The sequence below is a fragment of the Anopheles funestus genome, chromosome 2RL, assembly GCF_943734845.2.
Source record: "Anopheles funestus chromosome 2RL, idAnoFuneDA-416_04, whole genome shotgun sequence".
In the NCBI taxonomy this organism is placed as follows: Eukaryota; Metazoa; Arthropoda; class Insecta; order Diptera; family Culicidae; genus Anopheles; species Anopheles funestus.
In genome coordinates, this window is record NC_064598.1 from 97,047,564 (window position 1) to 97,071,754 (window position 24,191).

General features: G+C 45.2%; 3 protein-coding genes across 7 annotated transcripts in view; 1 reads left to right on the top strand and 2 right to left on the bottom strand.

The window, feature by feature from the left end:
* Positions 1 to 17,474, top strand: part of LOC125763357 (uncharacterized) — a 46,648-nt gene extending 29,174 nt beyond the window's left edge. For 2 of the 5 annotated variants that reach the window (XM_049426415.1, XM_049426418.1), the window contains one exon: positions 10,278 to 17,474. In XM_049426415.1, coding sequence (XP_049282372.1) covers positions 10,363 to 15,504 — 5,142 coding nt within the window. In that variant the 5' untranslated portion in view covers positions 10,278 to 10,362 and the 3' untranslated portion in view covers positions 15,505 to 17,474. The other 3 variants (XM_049426419.1, XM_049426417.1, XM_049426416.1) reach the window with 3 other exon arrangements.
* Positions 17,475 to 17,825: 351 nt separating this feature from the next.
* On the bottom strand, positions 17,826 to 19,608 carry LOC125775010 (odorant receptor Or2-like). Its single transcript, XM_049445390.1, has 6 exons — positions 19,146 to 19,608; positions 18,977 to 19,060; positions 18,490 to 18,905; positions 18,330 to 18,429; positions 18,056 to 18,265; positions 17,826 to 17,988 (listed from the first exon to the last, which is right to left on the bottom strand). Exons 1-6 carry the CDS (start codon positions 19,356 to 19,358, stop codon positions 17,887 to 17,889), a joined length of 1,125 nt encoding a protein of 374 aa, XP_049301347.1. The 5' UTR covers positions 19,359 to 19,608; the 3' UTR covers positions 17,826 to 17,886.
* A 1,389-nt stretch (positions 19,609 to 20,997) lies between these two features.
* On the bottom strand, positions 20,998 to 23,871 carry LOC125763627 (odorant receptor Or2-like). Its single transcript, XM_049426980.1, has 6 exons — positions 22,443 to 23,871; positions 22,263 to 22,346; positions 21,685 to 22,100; positions 21,527 to 21,626; positions 21,249 to 21,458; positions 20,998 to 21,187 (listed from the first exon to the last, which is right to left on the bottom strand). Exons 1-6 carry the CDS (start codon positions 22,653 to 22,655, stop codon positions 21,086 to 21,088), a joined length of 1,125 nt encoding a protein of 374 aa, XP_049282937.1. The 5' UTR covers positions 22,656 to 23,871; the 3' UTR covers positions 20,998 to 21,085.
* Between the last annotated feature and the right edge of the window lie 320 nt (positions 23,872 to 24,191).

Consider the following 24,191-nt stretch of genomic DNA (forward strand, 5'->3'; position numbering starts at 1 on the left):
CCAGGTTTGCGTTCCGGTTGCACATGCACCAAACCCTCTCGGGGTTTCCATCGTTCGCGCGTAGCTGGAACTGGAAACTGGAGCCAAAGCACAATCGGTGCTCTGGGACGTCCTGCCCAGCACGGACGGAGGCATTGCTGCTATTGCACTGTCATTGTGTGCACCACCTTCAATGCGTTTGCGTTCGTTTGAATTTACTGTCTTAGTTCATCTCTCTATTTCACCGGACACCTCCAACGGTCACCTGACGGGATACCCGTCCTTTTCCCTTTTCCCCTGCCATGAGTCTCGGCTAATTCTCAACCCATCCTAACACGAACACAGAGTTGGACAAGCATGGGAACGGGTAAAGGGACCTCATCTGATGGGCGAAAGGAAAGGAACCCGTTACCCATTCGCTATCATTTATTTTTGTTTTATGGCACCGTATCGCTTTAACGCCGTACGCGGGAGACTTCATGCGGTGGTCAGGCAACGAACGGGGGGAGAAAAAATAAAATTCTTTTGTTGTTTTGTTGGCTGCAAATCGTTCAGCGCTGCATCGGGAAGGTTTTTGTAGTCACCCGCAGTGCATTAAGGTGGTTGCATTGGGCCGTGCGGTGTGGTGGGTGGGCGGGATGGTGCATGTGGAAGGAGGATGGACGGGTTTGTTGCGAAAGTATTTTGCATATCGCAAAAAAAAACCGTGCGCATGCGAATGCTGTATTTATTTCTGTTTGCATCCATCGCACACCGATGGTCATGCCGATCGTTGTCTTCGTTGTCGACCTGTGTTTGTGTGCATTTTCGATGCTCACTCTTTGCCCGTGCAGTGCTCGCATCGAAGTCCATCGATGTGTCTTCTTTTGGTTTGATGCTTGGATCGGAGATTTGTGTGCGTCCCTTTGCAAAAGGGAAAAATAAAAGATGTGCTTTGTTTGAAATTTTTATGCAAGCAAATTTAATTACTTAAAAACTGGATGGTTTAGAGTCTATTTAGAATTATTTTACATTACTTTCATATTCTGTTGGATTTTTTTTAAATTAAATTAAATATACTTTTTGCACTGCAATCACTGTTGGAAGAGAAACAAAGAAAAAGCGATTGATTGGGCGTGTGGATCATTTGCTCGTTATAATGTTTCCCTCCCCGCTCGTAGTGGATAGTTTTCATACCGATTGGCAGGATAATAAGGGGTATTGCGTAGATCCGAAGCCGGAAACGATATCTATCACCTTCCAGGCGAGTTCGCTGTTGTTGCGTTAGTCGTGCGTTCGTTGTCTTCGGCGCTCGATCGGACGCGACAATTGCGGCGTACGCAAGACAAATGACCAACCGCTCGAGGGTGCCACCACACATGTGTGGGTAATGAAAGACAACTGGCGCTGGTAGGTCGTCTTGGAGCTTCCGCCATGTCGCGTAATCAATACCGTTTCCGTCACTCGCCTTCTCTCTCTTTCCCTCTCTCTTTCTCTCTGTTTGGGGCATCTTTGCCATGGTTAGTTAATTTGTTTGTGCACCACGAATGTATCGTCACGAATGCATATATGCATTAGTTAGTTCGATGCGTTTGCAAAACGACCCACCGCGTCTCCCAAAGGGGCTACAACGGACACACACGTGCGGGGTTCGTGGTCTCAATTAAAACCATAATTACATACGGCTACAACGTAAAATCTAAACAACGAAAATTATTCGCCAGAGAAAGAGAAAGTTTTCGCGGGTAACCGACCGGTGCGTTGACTCGCGTTTGCGTACTTTCGGTGGATCGGTTTTGCTCTCGGTGACTATTTTGGACGCGCGAGTTGCCGTGTGTCGTGCCCGGTACCTGTTATGGTGCCATGGCGTACCGTGCCGACAGGTCTTTGCCTGGGTGCTGGGGTGCTGTCGGTGACCTGGAAAAATAGGACCACATCTATGGTCCCAACGGCCAGTGGAAATCTAAAATCCGTAAAACCGTCGCGTCCAATTGCCCGTACGTGGTAAGATTCCAATGCCGTGGTAGAAGAGAAACCCCCCCCCCCACTCGCTTCGGGGGCTTTGGTAACGATTTTCCATAATTTTCTTCCTCCCGGTTGGCCGTTCAGCGCAAAGTAAAAAGGTGGGATTATTATTATTGTTATTATTATTATCATCACCTAAGAGGGGGTGGTGGGGGTGGGTGATACGGGGTTTTCCAGAGGGACGCTGAGGGTGGTTGTCGTTATGATGATTGTTGTTTTGTACGATCGTTCAGCAGATCGCGCGCAGATCAGAAGCGGCGTAGACCGTTCGCCACAAACGCTTCTTCGTTGCTCCACACCCGTCCGTTTTGCGCCCTTTTGGTGTCCGGCTGCAGTTGTTTATCGCAAACTGCAAATGGTGCCCGGTTTTGGACCGTGCACGGTTACGAGGGAGACAGCCAGGCACGCATTTCTATATCGCATGCCGTCGATGACGATGGTGAACGAAACAAACGGGAACATAATACATATCTAGATCTTATCGTGGCGGTGGTGTTGGTTGGTGTGCTGAGGAGGATCGAGAGGAGGCTGTGATGTTGCTGTCAAGCAACCGAATGGGGTGTCCGTTGGCCGAGCCGCGGAGTTTGAAGTCCGTCCGTACCGGGGTGGCTGTTATAATATGTGCGTGCGCGTCCGGGATAAGCGCAACGAGTGCGCGAAATGCATTCCTACCGAGCGGCCGAGGGAACAATCCACATCCGAACATTAGAGAGAAGCCATAAAAGAGACTGGAGAGGACGCGCTCGGAAAAGAAAGCATAAACGAGTGAACGGTGGTTGGCAAACCGATGTTAGGAAGTTGTACGGCTCCAGTTCTCTTCCGTACATGGTGAAACCTGTAAAAATTGCATTCATGCTCTCTCGGTGGTTGGTTCGTGGTTGGTTGCAGCAGGATGCATCGGTTGCACCGCCGCGGCGGACATTGTTTTCCAAGCCAAGCAAGCGCTAGAGAAAATACACCCGTCCGCGTTTTGCGTTTTCCGTCTGTCCATCACCCGCCGTCGTCGACGTGTGGTGAAGGGGTGAAAATAAAGCTATTAAAAAGGCTCCCGTACGATGGTGTAGCATGCATGCCATCCTATGATGGAATGATGGTGAGTGGCCCTTGCGGGCAAATACGCTGCAAATACTGTAGGCAAAGAAGCGATAGTTTACGGTTGGCAAACAATTGCATCATCGCAGTCTCAGCAAAAGCTCCACCGGTTGGTGGAGTTGTTGGTTGGTGTTCAGGGTGTCCAGGTCCCGGTAACAGAAGCTTTACGAATTTGTTCAAAATTGTACCACACCATTTTTTTTTTTTGTTTTGGTCTTCGCGGTAAAATAGTGTTGCACCTGCAAAACCGCAGCACGCGGTGCACCTGCAATCGTACCCGGGATCGGGATTGGGTGGTGGAACGAAGACGGAGCGATACACACGGAGACACAAATAATGGCAAACGAGTGCAATCGCACGAGACAGTTTTATGAATAGGGGCGCATTTTGCAACGCGCAAATATCAAAACTAGCGCGGTCTAACCTAAGCGCGGAATCCCAGTTTTGGTTTGCCCAACACACGCAGCTGGTTTTGCGCCGGTGTCTGATAAATGCAATCCGAAACCACGACGGCTTAGTAAAACACCTCCCCAAACCATTCTCTCCTCCCTCCCCTTTTTCACCTTACCCTCCCCATTTACAGCTAGATAATGGTCTTGATGGACCACTTTGTACTGGAAGGCTCCTTTCGTGCGATGCAATTGTTGCATTTGTGCATATTTGGGCCTTTTCCGTGAGTGAGTCGGAGATGTTTATCTGGGCGCTGGGCTTGCTGAACGGCAAGTTATCTAACGTTCCACAGTTGGTTTGGGTTGGTTTTGGGGTGGTTGCAGTTTTGTGCTCAACGACGTCGACAACGGTGAGCAACTATTTGGAACGGGGAGCGACATGTTCATCTTAACAAGGGCAATAATTGATCGCGACATCCCAATCATGGTTGGTCACCGGGTGAAACTGGGCGATAGATGCTTTTTGTTGTTGTTTTGTTGCGTTGTGTGGAAAGTTTCCCCACATATTAAGGTTATGTCGTTCTGTGGTAATAATCACAATAACTCTCAGAAAATTGGAAGAAAAAGACTTGGTAGTAATTTCTTCTGTATACTCCAGACAAAACATGACCAATAGCTACATTTTCCTCTAAAGTTGTTAAATTCAAACATGAAATGCTAATATCAATATTATATCAATCTTCAAACATGGACATTATAACTCTCATAACTCTCAGAATATTGGAAGAAAAAGACTTGGTAGTAATTTCTCCTGTATACTCCAGACCAAACATGACCAATAGCTACGTTTTCTTCAAACATGGACATTATAACTCCAATAACTCTCAAAAAATTGGAAGGAAAAGACTTGGTAGTAATTTCTCCTGTATACTCCAGACAAAACATGACCAATAGCTACATTTTCCACTAAAGTTGTTAAATACAAACATGAAATGCCAATATCAATATTATATCAATCTTCAAACAAGGACATTATAACTCCAATAACTCTCAGAAAATTTTAAGGAAAAGACTTGGTAGTAATTTCTCCTGTATACTCCAGACATAACATGACCAATAGCTACATTTTCCTCTAAAGTTGTTAAAATCAAACATGAAATGTTAATATCAATATTACATCAGTCTTCAAACATGGACATTGTAACTCTCATAACTCTCAGAAAATTGGAAGGAGAAGACTTGGTAGTAATTTCTCCTGTATCCTCCAGACAAAACATACATTTTTTCGTGACCAATAGATACGTTTTCGTCTAAAGTTGTTAAGTTTAAACATAAAAAGCTAAAAAGATTTAATTTATTGTATCAATCTTCAAACATAGACATTGAACCTGAAACCTTTTAAGCTTTAGCAAGAATAAGTTAACGGTGGTATAAATTAATCGTACTTACGTAGCTACTGAAGTTGTTTATTGATTTATTGCTGCAATGAAAGGATATACAACATTGTAGCAAATACAAACGAATGCACTTCTTTTGCAAATGCATAAATGCCTCCTAGGTACACCCCCCCTTTTTCTGCACGGATTCTGAAATTATAAGAAAAAAAACAAAAATGAATTTCTTTAGCCAAAGGCATCCCCGTTCGTTAAGAGGGTAATTAACTATTGTTGGTACGCGGTATAAGAGAACAATATTAATATCTCTTGCTGCTGCTACACACGCTCATCTGCAGCGTAGTCGAGTTTGCTTTTTTTTTCTTTCTTGCTGTCAGCGTAAATTAATTTACTTTTGTCCCGTTCGCTGTGTGGCTTTGCTGGCGTCTTCGCTGCCCATTTGAATTGCAATTTATCGGATTATCCGGGAGCAAAGAACAAAGAGAAAAATCCCCCTCCCCCAACAGCACACGCACACAAACAGAAGGCTTAGGGGGTGGAAAAGACTCTGGGTGCGTTTGAGCGACATCGGCATGGATTGGAAGGAAACAAGCGTTTGCACAAAGCAACCCCATGATTCACAATACCAGTACGTCGATGGATCTAAGACCTGGGGCTAACGTTTCCTACGTGCTCCACCCGCTGAAGATTCCCATCCCTTGGCTAAGGGTGATCTGCTGCAGGTGCTGCATTGCTGCGTGTTGTTTTGGTAGCTCGCGTGCTTCAACCGAGCTGGTGGTGGAGCTTTCGAAACTGGCGGAGATCTGGTTTTGTTTGATGAGCTGAATGGCTCTCTACCTTGTCGTCTATATTCTCTCCATTCTCACCACGGATCGTATTCAACCGGCTAGCTGTCTCGTTTCGTTACGATTCTTCACAACAACTCTTTCGATCTCGGAGCACGCCGGAGAGCTGCCTAGCGTACGGATGCTGCGATGCAAGTCTTGCCGCACGAGCACATTCAGTTTGATCGCGAGAGTGCGTGCGCGCGCACACAATCGAGGCTCCGACGGTAACTCCTCGAGGGGGGTCAGTTTTTGTTACGATCGGATTATTGCAATTGTTGCAAGTGCTCGCCACGGAGAGAAAGACTTGGAAGTAACGCCATCATCGGGAAGATGCGATCCAAACGGGCAGATGAATCATCATCAACTAGCGTCATCTAAGTGCGTTGTTAATCGCATCACATAATTTGTGGAATATTCATAAATTGTGCTAATTGCGTACGGGGTGGTGCAGTGCTCTTCATCATCCGGAGGTCTCTTGAAGGTGCGTCCGGTACCAAGGTTTAATTTGTTTCCCACGCCGTTTTCCTACCATACGGGCCCAAAAAGCCAGTTCAGCTTTCCGGTTTTCTGCACCAATCATACTTCCAGCCGCAGTGAGTGCCGCAATAATCGAAAACCAATCGACCATCGATAATGGTGAGCGAAGACGTGATGGAGCATTAGTATCTTCGTACGTATCCTCCCACAACCCAGCGGGTTCGTCACCGTGTCCGGTGTCTGTCAATTTGTTTGCAAATAAAACCGAGTGAATCGATTTCCTGTTTCGAGTGTGTCGTTGGTGAGGGCCCCCCCGGGGTCGGTGATTGAGTGGCGAGTCGTTGTGGTGTGTCCTAAATCGCCCATTAAGGATAACTCTTCCGGAAAAGTGGCTTCGATAGTAAGGTTTTGCTTATATCCTGCAATCGCCAGTGCGGTGTGTAATGGTACGGCTGACCAACACCTTTTGGGAAGTAAATGATCGGTGGCAACACCTTATTACCTTTGGTGCCAGATAACCTTGATTGCTTTCGTGTTTCGGGTGGGTGATTGGTTCGGTGGAAATCGATGTGATGTGCCTTATGAAAATGTGCCACAGATTTGAGTGCTCTCTCTCTCAACGAAGCGATGAAGAACGACACGAGTTACGATCCTTAGCGCCTTATGTGTGTTTCAACAAGTGTTCAGGATTGGAAAACCGGAGCGGAAATTAATCCTGTTTGCAGTACCGTCGGATAGCTGACTGAGCGCTCGGTTCCTCGAATGGATGCATGAAAAGTCAATTAGATTTAATTTCAAAAACGGAAACATTCACATTAGTAATGAGCAGCTTGTGAGTATCGAATTGAATTTGTTAAATCTTAGAAGAAAAAAAAAACAATATTAAAGTGTGTCAATATGGGTCCAATTTTAATTTATTTTTAACATCAAAACGGACATGATTTGGTGAGCGTTCTGAATGATTTATTGTTTAGTAAATAAGTAAAATTTCTTGTGATTTTTTTTCCTTCGTGGTAAAGAATTTTAAACTTACAACACAAAACATTATGTTTGTAGCACGATCAAAGTGTTGCGCGAGAAAAAATATGTCCAACCATTATTGCTAACTAGCGAAAACAAAACACACGAACCATTGTTTTGGCATTCGCACCACCATTCGGCATCAGCCGTGGAGGTTTGAGGATAAACATCTCATTTGATAGAAAATACCCCTTTTGATGGGGGGGTTGGATCGAAAACATCATTTTTTTTCATCAGAACAATCTACGGTCCGCCGTTTGTCCATTAGAATGTGTCCCGCGAGCCGTTTTGCAAGTGCCGCTGGTTGTTGGTTCGCCTGCCGACCGAATGCCGGTACCAATGGATAAGATCAAAACCCCGACCCAGCGGGATGGGATGGTTTGTTGAGGTGAGCTGCGACGTTGGCCATCATCGTGTCTTAAACAATGTGTTGATTATTATTATTTTAACTCAGTCGCGCTTATTCACCCACCCGGATGGTACGGAGAGGGTGGGGGGTGTGGGTTGAGGGTGAGGGTTGTGAAACGCATCCGCAACGCATATGCTCCATTTCATGTCCCACAACGGCCATCAATTCCGTAGCTATAAGAAGCTGTCTCCAAGACGAGTTGTGGATGATGTTCTTTTATATTTTCCAAACAATTCTCTCCACGCTGACGCTGAAGAGGTCTCTTTGGCGCGTCTTGGGGGTGATCAAGGCGTTTGCTTGTCTTGATGTAAAGAAGCAACAACAAAGCCGTGCGTTTCGGTTTGGGTTAAACATGACGTAAGAGGCACGCGGCCAGAAAAGTGTTACCATTCTACGGCAGCCAGAGAGAGAGAGAGGGAGAGAGAGTGAAAGACAAAGAAGCGGACAAAAAACAAAAGCAAGATCATATCCGTCGTCGCTGGCGCGAACCGCTTGGAGTCATCAAACGATCATCGTGGCCCACGACACTGGCCGCTATTGTTTGGTGTGCATTCCATCGGCAAACCAGGCACACAATGGTGTATGGCCACAATCTTGGGGAAGACGACCGAAAAGCGAAACGAGCGTGCTCGTGAAGGGTGATTATGAACATGTAAACGAATGTAAATGTCCTCCAGGCGTTAGAACTGTGCGCGTGTGTGTGTGTGTATCACGCGATGTTTGTTTTTGGCATGCTGTACAAAACAAAAGGTACAAGATGAGGCGGTTGCCTCACGCGCGAAACAGCCAAGTCTGTCGACAGGCGCGGGTCGGCGAAGCAGAGCGCGAACCGGAAATATTTTTCGGGGTAAATGAGTTTAAATAAAACAGATGTTGCTCCGTTTTTGCTCGTGTATCGTATTGTGTGCGTTCGCGCGTTTTTCGCCCCAGAATGGTCAGGTTTCTTCATGTGCCAAAGAGCAGTGGAAAGATTTGGGAAAACGTCGTGAGACATCGTCCGAGCCGATTGAAAAAAAAAACGGGTACGAAATGCTACTGTCGGGCAACACTAAACAGAGACCAAGAGGGACTTGGTTACACTACAAGTGAACATTCATCAGAAACGCACCGACGCGCGGTAAGGGATGGCCCGAGGGCCCTTTGTTTCGTGTAAGGGCTGCCGCTGCGTTTGTCAGGGGAACCGTTGTTTAGTTTACCTTTTGACAGGTGACAGTCGCGAAAGGCAGCTAATGGATATGTGTTGCTGGAAAGTTAGTTTATCTACACACTTCGGTGCTGATGGGGAAGTACGTTACGCATTTCACTCAATTCGCCGAAGGCACGGGCGGGATAGTTTAGAACAAATAGATGCCGACAGTATTGAAACACTCCATTTGTTATTCTATTTTGCATGAACCAAGCGCAATTACAATATCCCTTTAAGGGTGTTCAAGCATTCATGACTTTCTTTAAAGTATTTAATTGAATAACTGTTTCTCTCTAAAACTTTTTCTGAATAATTCTTCTGTTATCATACAGCTTTCTCTTCAAGTAAAAATATTAAATCACTTACTTACTTATGGTTTGATTGATTTTTAAAATACTAATTCTTTAAAATTTATTAGAATTTTTGTACCACACGATACGGTTGTCTTTAAGCCAACCTACAGTGAAAAATTGCTGTAAAACAAAAAAAGAAATCGGGAGTTGATGGAGCAAAGCATTTGAGTGCATGGCAAAGTGGGATAGTGTGGAGAAATTCATTCAACTCCGCTTCTGCTTCATTCATTGATATGGTTCAGTCACCGTATTCGTTTTGCTGGCTTCCTACTCATTTCGCACACAGTCACACCAACATGCAACATACTGTGAAACACCGTGGAAGGCTATATTTACAACCAGTACAGTTATGCTGCCGTGCATGGTGTTGCCCCAAATGCTGCACCACACCTTATATCCCCACGACACTAGCGAACCTTCACCAGACGTCGAAACTTCACCAGCACCAGCACCGAGGACACAAAAACGAACATCGTTAGTACTTCGGCGCAGGCAGTGAATTTCGGTTCAGCCCCCCTTAATGCGGCGACATTGCGAAATGTGCGTAAAGCGTGGAAAACGATGATGAAGTGCGTCGATTTTCCAGCCTCGACGATCCCTCGACAGCAACCCGTGCCAAAAACGGTTTCGGGGCAAAGTTTCCGCATGTCATGCGTCTTATGATACATGCTCGCGGGCCTGTCAACTTTGCAGCCCCGTTGGGTCGAAGAATTGCGGAGATGAAGAGCATGCAGGGAAGGGGAATTTAATTTTTGATGCTTAATGGATCCCAACGCACTGCTGCAACGGTGCAAATGTGAATGAATTGCTGCTGCTTGAATGAAAATCCACTGCTGACGGGGTACGGGTACGACCCCAAGCTGGATCTGAGGCTGAGGAAGATGGAGTGCCTCAGTTCGGAGAGGCCTCAGTTCGTTGACATTATTAAAAATAACTAACGCTTGCGGGATAATGCGAAACACTGGGATTACAATTGCAAAAACGCAGTACACGATCGTGAGTTATTGCGCGGAAATGAACAAAACAAACTCCAGCTTCTTGTTTTATGTACAATTAGCAATTAGCGTTCCCTTGATCCACGAACCCGTGCGCTGTACATTCATTGTCTGTAAGTGTAAGTTTCTTTCTTCTTTTCTGTACTTTTCAGAGCGTCAACTGAGGAACAGCATTCGGGCATGACTTAGAAGGCGAACGCTGAGCGTATACCATTCACACACAAAAAATAACGCAAGATGGAAGAATTTCTGGAGGCGATTCAGTGTGGACAGTACGAGGTGGTACGGGCCGCACTCAAAAATTCTGACCTAGATCTAGACCACCAAGATCCGGCGCGTGAAGGAAACAGTGCGTTGCATCTTGCAACCATCGCCAAACACAATAAGACGCGCCTGATCGAGTTGCTGATCGAAGCAGGTGCAGATTGCGATCTCCGTAATCATGCCAATCTTACACCAGCGGAGCTAGCCCTGGACAATGGTTCACAGTACGTGGCGGAGTTTACATTGTGCAAAGAGCTCGATGCCGTACCGGACGATCAGGCCCTTCGACGACTCATCCGACGGGGCTCAGTAGAGCTGTTGAAGATATTTCTCGAAAAGCGAGCATTTGACATCCACACGAAGATGAAACTGATCGCAAACCTGCTGGACGAGCTGACCGTGAAAGGTGTTCCGATAGATCGTTCGATGCGCGTCTTCCTGGAGTACGAGCTGATCGCGCACAGCTATGAAGATGGGACCGAAGGCAGCGCTACCCGGGAGAGAAGGCTCGGTGCGTCCGGTGGCGCTAGCTCGAAACGAAAGGCCGACGGTAAAGTGCAAAGCAGCACGGGCGAAACAGAGGCTGATAGGCGCATAGAGTTAGTGCTAAGCTATACCAAATACTTGACCGATCGGTACGACGATGACAACCTGAACGATCTGGACGATGAGTTTGTGGTGCGCCTGCGGGCGATCTGCGAGTGTTTGTACTATCTGGATGGGTTGGATTGTTGTGCCCGGTCTGACTGGAAGCTGCTGAAGTTGATTCCGCTCGGTGAGCTTGCCTATCTTTGCAGTGTGTTACTGTCCATCCTGGAGAAGAGCGTTGGTTTCGAGATGTACAAGCTGGTGCTGAACAAGCACCAGATCGTGTCGTTTCTGCGTGCGGTCAGTGCGGAGCTAGGGACGCTGGTGAAGGCGAGTACCCGTACCGTACGAACAGATCGATCGTTTCAATGGACACCGCAGCTGTTGCTCGATCTCATCGTGTGCATACGCGAGCAGAAGCTGTCACAATACGTCGGCCGGAGGAGACGCGCCTGCGAGGATCTACAGCGCATCGCCACCAACACGTGTCCCCTCGGGGCAACCGAGCACGATCGCGTGCTGGTGGAGCTGGGCCGCCGCGAGCTGATCGCACTGCAGGACGGTGTTCTGGAACGCGGCACCAAATGGGGTGTAGCGGACTATGTCGCTTATCTGCGCGACGATCATCCGCTGACGGTGGGGCAACTTTGGCACCGATACCATCCGAAGCTCCGCCTCTCGAAGCGACAGGTGGCGTACGCGGCGAGCAGGCGCGAACTGTTGTCAAAGATTCGGGCCCGCCGGTTGGACGAGCTGAGCCGCAACAAGACGAAGCTGCTCGAGAGGGAGCTGGGTGCGCGCGAACTGCAAGGCTCCCCATCGGCAAGGACAGTGCGCCGTCGGCATCGTACCGTGTTCGGTCACATTCGGCGCACGTACGAGCAGATTTGGCAGATGCACACGGTGAAGAAGATTGCGTATTACGTCGAGAATGCGCTCGTCATCGATTTGGACGATCGTTCGAACGCGACACTCTGTCTGATGGCGATCCAGCGGGTGATGCAGTTTATCGGTGAGGTTAGCAAGGAGTCCCAACAGCACCAGGCGACCTTTGCCCGCATGTTGGCTAACCTGCTGGACCATGTGCTATCGCCACTGTGCTCAACCGCAACACTGACTGATGCCGACGACCTGAGGGAATCGTTTTCGGCGCGTTGTTCCGTGGGGAAGTATTTCCTTCATGAAACGCTCACAGGCGAACAGGTGAGAACGATACAGGAACGATTGAAAGCCGTGTATCGGTTCTGTCTGTACGTCATCAACATTCAGCTGATAGAGGCGTACAAGACGTTCCTCGGGACGGCGTATCGGTTGCGCAATACGAACCAGCTGCAATCGTACGCACGGTACATCGGAGAACATAATCTGCACACGCTAAGTCACATCAAGTTCGAGCACGTGTTTTACGACGAGAAGGAGACGGCCCGTATCGTGCAGGAGCTGAAGAAGATGTATCTTGGTATGTCGAACGAGCTGAAGCTGCTGTCGTTCATTGAGAAGAACATTCATTTCCGGTTCTATCACATGCAGTACCACCAAACGCGCCTACGGGTGACACTATCGAACTTTGCCATTGTTTATCGAGCGTTGAAGGCGAATCCGGACTATGGGTGTGTACGGCGGTTGTTGCATTCGTATCTACATCAGAGCTACCAGAAGTACGACATCTCACGATCGATCTCGATCTCCGATGCAAACCTAGCGCTCAAGGAGCTGCTTCGACCGTACAGCAGTATTAGCGAGAATGAGGACACGTTGAAGGTGGTTCGCCATCTGGAGGAGCTCCAACATCTGATGGACCCCGACCGTCTGTTTGGTATTAATCCGGTGCACCGTACTGGAGGACATTCTTCGTTGGAAGCAGCTCGGTATCAAAAGTTTACCCGTAAACTGTTGAAGGACATGAACGCACCAACGTTGAACGATGAAGAATTTCAACAGCTGCACGATAAGTTGTCCCGTACGTGCTATGGAAACATCTTTCTGGTGCAGCAGCGCTACCACACGTTGGAGGAGTTTTTCCGCACGAAAGGAGTTGCTTTGGACGAGACGGATCTACTCACCCGTCGGGAAAGTGATGAAGAAATGTTGCAAGAACTGTTCGACTCGAAGGTGAACGATGTGGTAGAAATTCTGGAAAAGTTTGAATGTACTGATGTGCAGAATTTGTGCGAGGTGATTGAACAACTTCCGCCCGTGGTACAATTTGCGCTGGAATATGGACTTCTTGAACTGCTCGAAATTCTCACCTCAGTAAATGCTATCGGTTCAAACCGTTGGCACTCATTGCAGTGCAGTACAGCCGTCTTGTGTGGTCATAATCTGAAAACGTTCCTTACGGGGGGACGAGAATCGCAGGTGCTCGAAAGTCTGACGCTGAAATCGAACGCTACCATCTTCTTGAACGCGATCATCTTTAAGCAACGTTCGTACGAGCTTTATGGAGGCAGAGTTGATGGACGACACTGTAGCAAATCGAAACTGATGGTTTCATGTTTCGCGGACAAATTTGCCAATCGGTTGCAATGGCTCGAACAGCAACGCATCCTGTACGAAACGATCCGGACGGGTGAAGTGAAGGTGAGCACGTTACGCCGGCAGGTGCGCGATGGTGTAGAGATCGGTGGCCAACGGTTCGGTTCGTTGATGCCCAACGAGATGTGTCATTATGGTTTAATCGATTGTGCCATAGCGGGTGATTTCCGGGCAATGATCGATCTGCTGACGGAGACTGACAGCACGGCTGAATCTGGCGTAAGTTCGTCCGAACGGCATCACCTCTTGCGGTACCTTTTGCGTCGTACAACAAAGTCACACTTCATAGCGGAACCGTTGGAACGGATGAAGCAGGAAGATCGTCACACACTGGTGCTGTATCTCTGTCTATTCCTGGGCGATGTTGCACTGTTCCGCCAACAGCTCGCTCGCTACAACGCATACGACGAGCTGCATCTTTTCGTTAACTCCGAAGATCATCGCTTCGTGCAGCAACTGTTGAGTGAACTGCCGGACTACGATTGGAGTCGCACGGATGCGAACGGGATGACTATCTTACAGAAGCTTGTGAACGCGGGTAATCAGCCAGCTATTGAGGATCTTATCAGGCGCATGTCTCCCGAGCAATTGAACTCGCTGTGTAGCATGAAGTACACGGCACTGAATCTAGCAGCTCGGTTAAATCTCGTCGAGATCGTCCGAGTTCTGGCGAGTGCCGGCATAGACCTGAACGTGATGAGTGAGGACGAGAAGCTGCCAGTGTTCTGGTTGATCCAATATGGGAACTCACGCACCATTGTACAACAAACGATCGATGCGGCAACTGAGCTGACCGCTTTCTCCAGCGAATTGTGTCTGCTTCATCGAGCGATCGAGTACGACAATGAGGATGTGTTGCGGTACTTGATCGAGGACTGTAAGGTGGATCCAACACGCATCTACTCGAACTGTAACAACGTTCTACATGTGGCGGCCGGGTTCGATCGGTGTCGCATCATGCGCTATCTGCTCACGATTCCAGGTCTCCGAAAGATCGTCAACAACTGCAATCTGGTAAAGAACAGTCCGCTTAATGTGGCCTGCAAGGAGGGCTACATCCGTTCGGCACGCGTCTTACTCGCGCAAGGTGGTGCCAGTACGGAAACGTGCGGAGAGTACGGGCTCAATGCGCTCGCATTTGCCATGTACACGAACAACGTAAAGCTGGCGCGATGTTTGTTCCGATACGATGCGACCATCGGGAATCCTCTCAGCTCGGACTTTCAACCAATAAATATGGCGATCCGGAACCGTAACATTCGCATGCTGGAACTGCTGTTGCGACGTGGCGTGGACGTGAATAGTGCTCCACTGTGCTTTATCAACGCGGTATATGCACACTCGCGGGACATTGTTCAGCTGCTGATCGGGCGTGGTGTTAAGCACGTGAACCATCGGGACGAGTTTTGTCAGACGGCTCTGCATCTTTGTGTGGAGCGGGATGAGTATGAAATGGCGCGCGATCTTATCCGGTATGGGGCACACATAAATGCCAAAAATCGTTCGGGAATGACACCTCTGCATCTGGCAGTGCAGCGAGGCAATGTGCGATTGGTGCAGCTGCTGCTAGACCACAAATGTTCGGTGGATGAGCTAAACTATCACGGCGAAACACCACTGATCCGTGCAGTTGCTAGCAATAACACGAAGCTCGTGAAGATCCTGCTCAACAATGGTGCTAGCATTGAGCGACTACGGAACAGTGACCCACCGGTACTGCTTTATCTGGTGCAGGAAAACCACGAGGAAATTCTCGACTATCTGCTCGAACACTACCAGTTCAATGCGAACGAGCAGGATACGTACGGTAACACACTGCTGTACGTCGCAACTCAGCACAACCATATCAACATCGTGAAGCTGCTAGTGGACAAATATCACGCCAAGACGAACCCGACCAACCACAAGAAGCTAACACCACTCATGATCGCGCGCGTTAAAGAGTACAAGGAGATCTTCCACTTTCTCGAGGCGCGTCTCGTGGAGGAGTAAAGGCGTTTAACTAAACTTCCGGTTTTATTTATTGCGTAGAGATGCGGGAAAGATTGGGTGTGTGGTTTTTCTTTATTACCTTTATATTACGTACGCGTGGGCCACAAATGTTTTTGTTTTATATTGCATAAAAGGGAAGGGGAAGATGAGGACATTTATTTATTTGTAATTTGCATCACAGCGCGGTGGCTGTTTTTATAGTTTCGCTTCAAGTAAGGGATATGTGCAAAACAAAACGGGACGGGAAGAGATGTGCCATAAATGTATTTTTTGTTTGTTTTTGTTTTGCTTCTGTTTTATTCATTCGGCTGTTCTTTGTGTAATCCCCCTTTGCCCAGGTGGAAGCAAGCGTGAATTTGTGCTCGAAAAAGGAAAAACAAAAACATCTCGTTTGTCGTGTTTTGTAGGGATAGTTTTGTAGCTCAAATGTACGAAATGTAAGAATCTAAAAATTATCATCCTAGATGAAGCAGAGCTAGCGCATAGTTTAAGCGTAGTTTCACGTGACTTAGAGACAGCGAGTTTGTGTGTGTGTCTGCATGTGTTTTGTGTTTGAGTGTGAATGTTATTAAGAGAGAAAAGAGAGAGAGAGAGAGAGCTAGAGATGAAAAGCGAGAATCCCCAGTAGTAAATGGTAAGAAGAGATGAACGATGAATATAGACGCTCTCTTTCCTCATGTGTACTTATCCAAAAGGGCAGTAATGCACACAAACAGGCACACTTCATTGTACATAGTCGCAAGCTCATTTACATAGAAAAAGTGGGAAGAGAAAAGGAATACAAAAAAGTGCATGTATAACGAATACGACACTCTCTACACTCAGTTGCTGTCCTAGGACATTCCAGGTGATAGTGCAAATTGTTTTTTATGTTTTGTTTTGTTTTCTTTTCATTAAGTTGATTAAAACACGCTTATCATTCAAAACAAAAGCGAACTCACTTCACACCGGCATAACACCACTGTTCCTTCTGTACCGTTTCATTCGTTTTGTTCAGATCATCGTTAATATCGGTAGTGAAGCACTTTAGTTTTGCTTGTAAAATATATAACAATCTCGTAACGTGCGTGCGTGCGAGAAGGAGACGGCCAGCAGCGATTAATGTGTACTTCCCGTATATATATAACATACAATTAAAAATATGCCATTTCTTTTGTAGTACGGTCGAAGGGTAGAATGTAAAACCATATATAATGTGCCACACAGTCGCTTAGGTTTAGGGTTTCAACGGTTTTTTTTTTACTTTGTTGTGTGCCAAATCCCGACATCACCCGCCATAGAAGAGAAACATTTCCTTCTCGTTGTACAAAGTGACGCGGCCATCTTGTGGGTGTTTTTTTTTATTATTGTTTTAATTACGTAGACATCGGTTTAGCGAGCAATGGAAATAATCTTCCTGGTCGATCTGTCTTTGTACCTTTTAGCCAAGTTTTTTAATCATATTATTTAGTGCAACAATAGACATACTGAAAGAGCAAGAACGAATAGGAGAGAAAGAGAGAACGAATTGGAGGGACACACAATACGGAATATTTATTGTATAGACTAGAGACGCTGGGGTGCCTCCGGAGTGGTACAAGTGGCAACTAAAGGCAATTTCCCAAATGCTATGTACTTATCGGTCCCTTTCTGTTTGTTTTTTTTTTTGTTTTGAAATCGTCAGTTGTAAGGGACACTAGCAAGGTAAATAATTAGAACGATGAAAGGTGGTATAGCAAAACCCGATGTACCCGTTTGTACGATACTTGTCTAGATTAAACAATAATCGCCCTCTAAAACAACGGTTACACTTGCGTGTCGTTCTGTTTCACTTACTTAGTTTGAACTGAGAGGAAAGCCACAGGCGTCCCATCGCCTTCAGATTCAACCTAGTACATACCCATTTACGGCATGAGTAGCATGCAGCAGCGAAGAGCAGTATGTCTGAAGTGAATATTGGAATAAACGTATTGTTTTTTGATAATACAACATCTGATTGTGTTTTGTGTGTGTTATTGAATAATTTTAGGACATTTTTAACTTACACTTTTCAAACAGAAAAAAATTCATGGAGACGCATGGTTATTTTGAATCAAACATTTACACGTTAATGAAATGTTTCACTGAAATATTTCACAAGAAGCTGCAGCAGCGTTGAATGGGGTTGTGTGCAAGTTATGCTGCGCTATAAACCAGATTCCATGCAATATGGAACATATGTTTGGATCAATAAACGGTAATGCTGAGAATTATTATGCTTATTTATTGAAAGAAAAACAATCGTAAGTATGTTAAATATTTCGCTCATTTTCATGAGTTTTTTTTTTTGAATGCTGTTTTCCATTACTTTATCATATCTTAGACTTTTTATTTAGAAATATTTTTGTAAGTAAATTGGTGGAATTAATTGTATAACCTCCTCAAGATTGTAAAGTAAGAGTAAGACACGTTAAGAAGCGATTGAAACATTTCCAACGTCATCGGATAAAGGTTGCCAACGGTTATCTGAAAAATAAAATATTAGTGCACTGATTCATTAGGATTACTTTAGAAGAAACATCCACTTTCTCACCTCAAGTGGCCGCTGAGCACGTATAATGATAAGCAGAAGCTTCTTTTTGATGGAGTTTTCCACCTCAACCCATGGTCCACTGTAGGCGGCTTCGGCAATTTTCATGCTCTCCTCCCGTACCTCATTCGAGTGCCAATAGAAGGCGAAAATTTGCGCAAGCATTGAGAATATGTACGCCACAACAATCACTATTTGTGCCATAACATTAATCTATGGAAAGAAAGATGAAGTACTTATTGGTTGTTCGCGCACGAAGATATGATCGGCAGCTTACGACGTTAAGTAAAAACAGTAGCGCACAAAGTATCAGTCCAAATGATAGAAATTCTATGAGACAGATGTAGGTCACCAGATCGTTGATGTCCTTTACATATCTAAAAGTGAAGAAAGATCTTGAGAGTTGGGTTTCTTACTATCAAAGTTTACTCACTTACCGAATAATACGTAAGTGATCTTCAATCAACTGATGGAGTTTCCTTTTCAACGCTGAAAGTCCTTCATTCGCAATGTCAGATCGGAAATTTCTTAACCGATGCTGAAGGGTCTTGATCTGTACCATACCTAAGAGTGTGCTTGACGCAAAGAAACTTGTGTAGGGTACATGCATGCAACATCCAGGAAAGGTAAGTACTGCCTGTGCGATGTAGAACATTTCATACTGAGGGGAATCGAAGATCTTAATGCCCGGTATGTAGATGCCGTACGGAAGTCTTCTTTCTCCAGTAAATAAAGGGTATACTACGAAGCAGCTACTAATGATAGCTCCAAGTATCAGGTTAGAAATAGACAGATAGCGGGCTCGTTTGGTGTATGTGTCTACTATTTTCGTGATTGTTTCATCGTTGTTATTCTACGAGAAGGATACATTATAAGAGAATATAGAAACTCTTATCGAAAGAAGCATACAATGTGTTAACCTACCCTTAATTCTTTGTGGATTTTAGCTGCTCCAGTAAGGAAGCATTCATACTTATCTCGATTGTAAACCAGTATAAGCGTTCGCAGCTAGACTCGTCACCACATAATTCAGAACAAAAGCCACAAATTAATCAACCGGAGATCTCGTGCACTACCGAACCGATGCACTTACCACCGCGTTGAAATAGAGCACCGCAAAATAAGCATTAATAATGACTTCCTCGATGTTGCCCCAGGCCCGATACAGATCGGCAAACATGAACACGTTCAGCAGCGTTACGGGAATGATGCTGATGTAGCGTCTCCAGTTGTGCACCAGCACAAACGACCAGAAGTGCCAAACGCGCACATTCACCGACAGCAGCGGGCAGTTAAGTGCTTCCATCCCACAAAACTTCCAGCAAACAAACGAAAATTATTAAAACACAGCAAAAAGTAATGAAGATCTTAGTTGCTGACGGAAGAATGATGCCTGCAACAAAACCTACGCGGGATTTTAAACCAATTTTCCAATCCCTTTCCGATTTGAACATTCCATGTCGATGAACCTGTTCGAGACGCTTAAAAATTAATAAACTGTTAACGACTACAATACTGTTGAACCTTTGACCCACAAAACTCCTACAAATGTCTCCTTTTTATTCATTTGAATTTTCCTTTTCACGTGATTGAAGTGTTCACGTATGAAGTGTTTGAAAGGCTCATAAAAAGGGTTTCTTTGGGTTATTTTTCCCCTTTAGTGTCAATAGCAAATTGAGGCATAAGAACTTGTCAAAAGGATGTGGCCATACGTCAGTTATCACATGTTCAGTTCGATTATTGTTTGGGAGGATTTTTGTGGTCTTCTTCTTCTTCTTGCTCGGTTAGAACGGCCTGGCCGTATTAAGACTTATTTTACCATGTAGCAGGATAGTCAGTCCATGCTACGGGGAGACGGTCCGGATGGGATTTGAACCCCAGTCCTGCCGTATTGGCTGGCGCCGTTTATCACATACCACATCACATCACCAGCCACTCCAAGGATTTTTGTGGTAAACCAATTCTATTAACCAATCTTATTAATGAGATGCCAAGAAACGAATAAGGCAACTTAAACAGTTATGTTGAACAATCTTATGTTTTATTTGGTTATGAAATTTTGAACAATATTAACAATTTATTTATTTTCTTTTTAAACAATAATCTAAATTCATGTATAAATAAGGCGTCACAAATATTGATTTCATAAGTAACATTTTAAACTATTCAGTTTATTCAACAATAAAATATATAACTTTGTTGGTGATGTGTGCAAATATCAGTTGGCTGAAACATTTCATTTCAAAATTTAGCTTGCTATAAAATGCATTCATCGTTGGTTGCACGATTAAATTTGCCAAAATATGCACTCTGTTCGTTGCACAAAACGAATCCGACATTCTACTCGACATTTGAATAATAGTTGTTTTCATCCAGATGCTTCGCTGATCGGACACCGAACATTGTTAATAGAATCTGATGTACATTCTCATCTACAGAAATGTAAGTGAAATATTAATATTTTATAGTGCAACCCGTTTCCAAACTTAATGTTCTAGATTATTAAAAAAAACTTCTTCAATGAACTTCATAAAAAAACACAAAGTCATCCGTAAATGAACATTCTTATCAGAACTGCAAAGTATAATTAAAGCAAAAAAAAACTGCTGTGACAATGACGTTCCATTCTCGTCTCCTTTGTTATGCCAGTAAAAACTTCACGTACTTCACGTGGTGTATGTGCGAACAATTGAACCGATCCACTCGGTGGAGCGAAAAGTAACTACCGTAACAATAATCGTATCACGTAATCAACGCCCCACAAAGAGCACTTGGTTTAGCAGATTAAGTGCAAAGTTTTGCAAACTTTTCGTACCGGGTTTGAATTTATCACCCGAAGGCGTCGCTGCTGATGAGGATGATGAGCAGTAGGGATGATTTATCACGATTTGGTGGCTTTTAGTCTTTTGATACTTGTTTTTACACCATCGCGCGCGGTTGAGGTTGGTTTAAGAGCTGAAGAAAGCATTAAAGGCTAAGGTGTGTATGTGTGTTTGTTGCCACTTCCGAGGGTTGTCTCGTGTCATCATCTATTTAATTGTACACTCTTCTCAGTAGTGTAAAGTACGAGTAGGAGGCATTCAGCAGTGATTGAAACATTTCCAGCGTCATCGGATAAACGTTGCCAACGGTTATCTGAGTAGAAGAGAGCAAAAGCACTTTAAAAACGATCAATTGAAGTTCCACCGAAATATACCTCAAGTGGTCGCTGAGCACGAAGCGTAATGAGAAGTAATTTCTTTTTTATAGCATCGTTCACATTTACCCATGGTCCACTGTAGGCCGCTTCTGCAATAGCCATGCTTTCCTCACGCACCTCGTTCGAATGCCAGTAGAAGGCGAATATTTGCGTGAGGATCATGAATATGTACGCACCGACAATAACGATTTGCGCCATCACACTTATCTGTAAAAATGCATTAATTATAGTTGTTAAACGTTCTTCCCTTTCCCGTGGTACTGCTCACGCATTACAATGTTTAACAGGAAGAGTAAAGCACACAGCATTAATCCAAACGAAAGGAACTCTATCAAACAAATGTATGTCACCAGATCGTTCAGGTCTTGAACATATCTGGAAGGACGAAACTCATATTAATGCAACAGTTTTAAACGAACAAACTCATCCCTACCGAATTATGCGCTTATGATCTTCGATGAGCTTCTGTAATTTTCGATTCAGACCCTTTGTCTTCTCGGCAAGATTTTCCGAACGGAAATTTCTTAGCTGATGTTGCAATGTTTTTATCTGCACCAGCCCAAACAGTGTGCTCGATGCAAAGAAGCTTGTGTAAGGAATGTACATGCAACATCCGGGAAAGGTGAGCACCATCTGGGTGAGGTAAATTATTTCATACTGCGGAGAATTAAAGTTGTTTACGCCTGGTATGAACATGCCGTACGGTAACCCTCGTTGACCGGTAAACAATGGGTAGATCACAAAGCAGCTACTAATGACAGCTCCAAGTATCAGGTTAGAAATAGACAGATAGCGGGCTCGTTTCGTGTAGGTTGCGACAAGCTTGGTGATCACTTCATCATTGAGAGCCTAAGTTGGGAATAAAGATTGGGAAATCGGGAATTGTGTAAGACTATGATCTTCTCCTAAAATTATGCAATTTGCTCGGTACTGCCCCTAAAGCTATGCAATTCGGGAAACAAAACACAATATTGTCTTGTAGGCTACATCTTTTTCTCTCTTAAAACTTACGCATATTTCCCCATACACCCCAGCAGCACCTGCTAGAAAAGATTCATACTTATCTCGATTGTACACCAATATAAGCGTTCGCAGCTACACACGGCGCATCATTCGGAACGGATTGCAAACCACAAAAGCCACAAATTAATCAACCGGAGATCTCGTGCACAACCGAACCGATGCACTTACCACCGCGTTGAAATAGAGCACCGCAAAATAAGCATTAATAATGACTTCCTCGATGTTGCCCCAGGCCCGATACAGATCGGCAAACATGAACACGTTCAGCAGCGTTACGGGAATGATGCTGATGTAGCGTCTCCAGTTGTGCACCAGCACAAACGACCAGAAGTGCCAAACGCGCACATTCACCGACAGCAGCGGACAGTCAAGGATTTTCATTTTTCCCTAAAACGGCGTTGGTCAAAATTTGGATCCAGGAAAATCCAGGCTCGCTGCAAAAACCCCGGAACTGAAATGAAGTTATTAAAAACCACTTAGGGAATGATGCCGAAAGTGTTCGTGAGGACTGCTTTTAAACCAAATTTCCTATCCCCAAACCTCTTCCACGTATCCGCGCACGTAATACGGGAGAAATGAAAAATGCATCACCGTTTTAAAAACGCGAACCACACTCGAGACACGGCCCTGACCGGACCTCTCAGGAGCATCGTTTAAACTCTTGTGTCTAGGTGGAAAATGTATGTTTCCATTTTTCTCGCCCATGTTTCACGCTAATGAATTAGATGAAAGCAGGAATTAAACCTTCTCTCGAGCGCTCATGTACAAGGGATATTGCTGTTTGCTGCATTCGTGTCCTGTTGGACGTCTGTGGCACAAAAAAACAACAACCCACCGACCCCATTTGATATCAAAAATGGTTCCCACCACAAGGGATACCGACCAATTAGGTACCTTTCCGAGTGTTAAGGGGAGCGAAAGGAATTATGGTCATGAATCCACGGACAGAGAATAGTGTCTCGAAAGTCCGCCTGTACACGGTATCCTTATTCGATAATTGGCGGTTTCCAGCGTCAAGCTCCATTATCCTTTTTTTCCTCCCTTCATCGGAACACTGTTCCCAGCCGGCTGGCTAGGAAAATATGGAAAAATGAATATTAACAATGCTTTAATAAGGTGCTTTCCCCGTTGAGCCCCTTTTTGTGTTGACAGGTAAATTATAACTTTGCCTGAAAGTATGCAATTCGCATAACAAAACTGTTTCTTAAGCACTTTTCTTATTGTTTTGTTCCCACCACAAAGCTGTCCGCTGGGTTTATTTAGCTTTTTCTTGCTTCCCGTTCTACACATCGCACCTTAAACGGTTACTGTTTGTCGTTTTAACACCAGCCGTCGGTTTCGTGCTTGACATGTTATAGTTCTAGCCGGCGAAAGCCAACAATTAACGTCACTCCAGGACGATATGGTTAATGCATTTGGACGTGAGAAAATCCAACACAAACACGTCGCTGTGTGACAAAACAACTGCTTTCTAGTTGAAGCCCTTTCTTTTCTCCTGCTAAATAGCAACAAGGACGAAAAGCTTTTTAAAAGTTCTACCTCCACCTGGAAAGGTGAAGCGAAACATTTAGTCAGAGTTTCGTTGCAATACAAGGGATGGAACAGGAGAAGCAGCGCAATCGATTAGCATGGTTCGAAATTCAATTATTTGCGTTTGCAATTTCTCCGTGGCGCATAAAAGCAATAAGGGAAAACATTGCTGGAAAACACCTGGGGATGCGTTTTTGTGTGCGCGCTTGCTTTCTGTCGCATTTAGAACTGGCGAGCGCGCGCTACATAAATTGCATTTGCACGCGTTCGAAAATGGATTCAACTTCGTCGTATTTCTCCGCGTTTTTTTCGGGCGACTCTCACTCGAAATCGATTGGTAGTGCTATTAATGAAAATTACAATTTTTCCCACTGCATCATAGTGCCG